This window comes from Pteropus vampyrus, unplaced genomic scaffold (genome assembly GCF_000151845.1).
Source record: "Pteropus vampyrus isolate Shadow unplaced genomic scaffold, Pvam_2.0 Scaffold264, whole genome shotgun sequence".
In the NCBI taxonomy this organism is placed as follows: domain Eukaryota; kingdom Metazoa; phylum Chordata; class Mammalia; order Chiroptera; family Pteropodidae; genus Pteropus; species Pteropus vampyrus.
The window spans coordinates 223843-227737 of record NW_011889045.1 but is presented as its reverse complement, the minus strand read 5'-3'; the positions used below and the strand labels follow the sequence as shown (position 1 = coordinate 227737).

Genomic DNA, 3895 nt, shown 5'->3' with positions numbered 1-3895 from the left:
ATTTGGAGATTGTGCCTTCTTTAAACAGTAGGACCCTAGTTTGTTTGAATACTACATAACAGCTGGTTTACTGATGACAGGCAGAAATACAGAGACGATAACTAACAATCATCGACTTTAACTATTCAACTTAATGGAGCATCAGTTAAGTTCTGAATTGTGTCTTATGGGTGTGGAATGGCACCGTCTGGATCAGGTTTCAAGACAGTTGAATCAGGCAGAGAATTGTACCCGTGTAAACAGTGAGAAGGCCAACAAAACGGAATGGAAACCATCTCACCGAAATGCAAGCGAAGGCCGTGCGTGCCTTGGTAGACGCGATCGTTAATACTTTGTTGCGAATCAGACTATAAATGCGTAGAGACTCGCAGGTGTCTTGGAATAAAATAACGGTACAGTTTTTGTAAAGTCTGATAGATTCATGAGTGAGGTCTTTAATTTTTTCTTTCAGTTGTTTATCCATTAAACATCGATTAGTGATGTGTATCGGACAAGGCTGGTCTTGGAGGATCTTGGAGGAATAAGGATAAATATGGCATGCATATTCATTTACGCTGTATTTCTCATGTCACTTTTCCAGGTCTTCTGTATCCTACTGTATTACCTGGTTGCCACCTACACGGGACCGTAGAATACCGTAATTAGAAAAATAATCTAGACACTATTTGGAACTCTGGCTCTGATCAGAACTGTATTTCCCCCTCTTAACAATATGCATACATTTCTACTTTTAAAATAATAATTTGCACTAACTTGCAGGTATAAAACAGGAATACATTTCTCTGTTTAATCTTGAGGCAAAATTAAAATATTTTGCTGATTTTGATAGTTCAAAAGCAGCACCCGATTTGTGACATACATCGATCTCAGTAGAAAATCTTTCTTTAACTCTCATCCCTTTTCTTTTTCCAATAGTCTTACCTAGCCACACGTGTGGAAACCCTGGGGAAATACTGAAAGGTGTGCTCCACGGAACGCGATTCAACATAGGAGACAAAATCCGGTACAGCTGTCTGTCTGGCTACGTCTTGGAAGGTCACGCGACCCTGACCTGCATCGTCAGCCCTGGGAACGGAGCATCCTGGGACTTCCCCGCCCCGTTCTGCAGAGGTGGGTACCGCTCGGTGAGACCGCGTTGCGAGCTGACACCTGGGCAAGGTGGATGGCATCGGAGCTTGAACTGCAGGTGTCCACCTAACGAGCAGAGGACACTTGCTGCCAGGTCTGCCCGTGTCAGCTCCTGCTGGTCCCAAAAGTAATATTTTATGTCACCTAAGAAACCATGGCTGGACCCTGTAAAATCATTGACAAATTTACACATGCTCCTTATGTATCCAAATTTGTCTTCATCCTCTCTCTCAAATTCTGTGGATTTCTACATAGTTTGATCGCCTCTCTCCGTAGCATTCTAAGATTTACTACTCACCTTTACGTCCATCTTGATTTGAAGGTTTCTTTTTTATCTTTTTCTCATTAAAAGTGAGAAATGCCCCTGGTAATTAAATGTTATGTTTTGAGGACTCTTTCGACGCTCTTAGGCTTTTGAACGGAGGCAATCGTAAAGGAATGGGCTCTGCTAAGTTCTCATCATCGTGATTTGGCCTGAGGCTGGAATTACTTTTCTTAAAACCCTGTGATTTTTAGCCTTTTCTGTAATGTTATTTTACTGATCCAACAACTTTAAGAAAGAGCATGCTTTGATTCTTCGTTTTTGACTTTGCTGAGAAAAACTCATCTTATGGTTTCAAAAATAAAAGTATCACTAAGGTTTATTAAGGTCTTAATGTAATGGCAGAAAATGTACTCAATACTTGACTTGAATCGTATCATTTCATTCTCACAAGAACCCACTGAAGTAATCATTATTGACACTCGTTTACAGAGAGTAAAACTAACTTTTAGTGTTTATAAGTTTCCAGAGGTAGTATAAGATGAAATAAACTGCAAATACATGTCTGACTTCATCTCATGCTTGTAACCAGGCAAATAAATTCACAGCCTTAACTGTAAGTCGGTCATCACATAGCAGTGTATTATTTTTATCGGTATGTTTTTATCCCAGTCTATGCTATCTGGTGATAGCATTCCCACTTTCCTATTTTCTTCAGTTTTTTTCTGTTCAACGTCGTGGTCTCGTGGGGTCTCCCTGACGTTAACGATGGCAGTGATGGCATCATTACTGCCGTTGCTGACCACGCGTCACGGGCCAGGCATTGCTTTCTCGCGTTTTGTCTTCACAAGCAGGTATTTGAAGGCGGACGTGTTTCACCGCTGAGGAGTCGGAGGGTTGGCGGGGAAACGGGACTTGCTCGGGGATTTCGTCTGGTAGCAGCGAGAGCGCAGAGCTCAGATGCTCCGGCGTCATTACCCCGCCTCCCAGGGCCCGTCCTGGCGCGAAGGCCGTCGGCTCTGCGTGTCACTTATCTTTCCCGAAGGCTCGTTTCTCTGCGCGTCCTATTACACTTTTTCTCCTTACTGCTCTCAACCATATTTCATCTTTCTATTGTCAAACAGTAGTGTCCTCAGAATCTGGACCTCTGGGGTGCCCCTCACCTGCCGGGCCCCGTGTGAAGTCCCTGTGGTTGCGCACCCTCGATGACTCCCCTTACGTCTCCCGTCGTTTCCATGGTTTCTCGTCCACGCTGGATGAGCGCTGGCCTCACTTTGGCCTTGTTCCCCCGTTGTCCCCGGCGTGACCTTATTCTTACTGTCAGACTGTCTGTCACATCTCCATTCCCACGCCCACTGTGCTAGTCCTGGGATGTTTTCCTTCTCGTCTACCTGAGGTTGGCTAAGGAGCTACACGTCCAGGACCTCGGCCCCCTGCCTACGTCCCCCACCCCCTTGCTCTCCCCGGCACGCACCTGTCCCCCCTCAGCCAGACCACCTCGGTGAGCCCGCGCACACCTCACCTCCTCAGCTGGGGTGTCGCCAGAGGTGGACGTGACCCGTCCTCTGTGGCATGCGGTGTGAGCCGGGGCTGTGCTGGCCTTGCACCACGTGGCTGAGAGCATCATGGCGGGGGTACTGGGACCACAACTCGGCAAACGCTGCAGAGAAGGCCCCCCAGAGAGTTCCGACCCACACAGAACCAAGCCCGCGCCTGATCCCCAGCACAGCTCCCCACCCTCCCATGCCCCTCACAGCCAGAAATTGTACTTCACCATCTAATTCACACTAAACTCCAAATTTCAGTCATTTCTTACCATAGCAACCCCCTTTTAAATTTTATTAAGGAAAACATAATTCTTCCTGTTTATAGGATGTATTCCATTGCCATTTTATATCTTAGCTTAATGTCTTAGTGTCTCCGACTAGTTTATAACCTCCCAGGAGATACTATACAGTCATAAACGCTCAGTAACTATATCCTTGAATCTTCTCTAGGTGAAATTCAGCCTAATCTATAGCTATTTTCCTTTACTGCTGAGCCTCATCCCCCATTCGTAAACTTCATGGAAGTATAGCAAATGCTGGGTATCAAATAACGAGTTACAGACTTGAAAATGCAAAAACAGACATTACCAGCAACTAAGGCAACTTCTTTTATGCTCAGACTTCCCTCAGGAGTTTTCTGCTTAATTGATAGATCTTTATTAATTCCGCAATTATAAACCTTATAAAGTCAAAGTTTACATAACAGTGAGCTCATAATCATTCCCACCCTGTAGCCAATTTATTAAATCCCAGCCACATCAAGATGCTTTTGTCATGATTAATATTTTATTCCATATTACAGATTATTAAATCTGTGCTTAAATTTTGCTCTTCCCAATGCTTAGACTAGTAACATATCAAAGGACATTAAGTTAGATATAATTATTTTATGAAACAAACTTGAAAGATGCAACAGTGTTTGTTGTTGATTTGGATAACTGGATCGTAAAGAAAAAAA

The 3895-nt window shown here is 44.2% G+C and overlaps 1 protein-coding gene across 1 annotated transcript in view; it reads left to right on the top strand.

Moving 5' to 3' along the window:
- Positions 1-3895, top strand: part of LOC111729502 (CUB and sushi domain-containing protein 1-like) — a 920340-nt gene that overhangs the window by 698761 nt on the left and 217684 nt on the right. Inside the window, exon 5 of the mRNA XM_023520436.1 lies at positions 916-1110. Coding sequence (XP_023376204.1) covers positions 916-1110 — 195 coding nt within the window. The remainder of the gene's footprint in view (positions 1-915; positions 1111-3895) is intronic.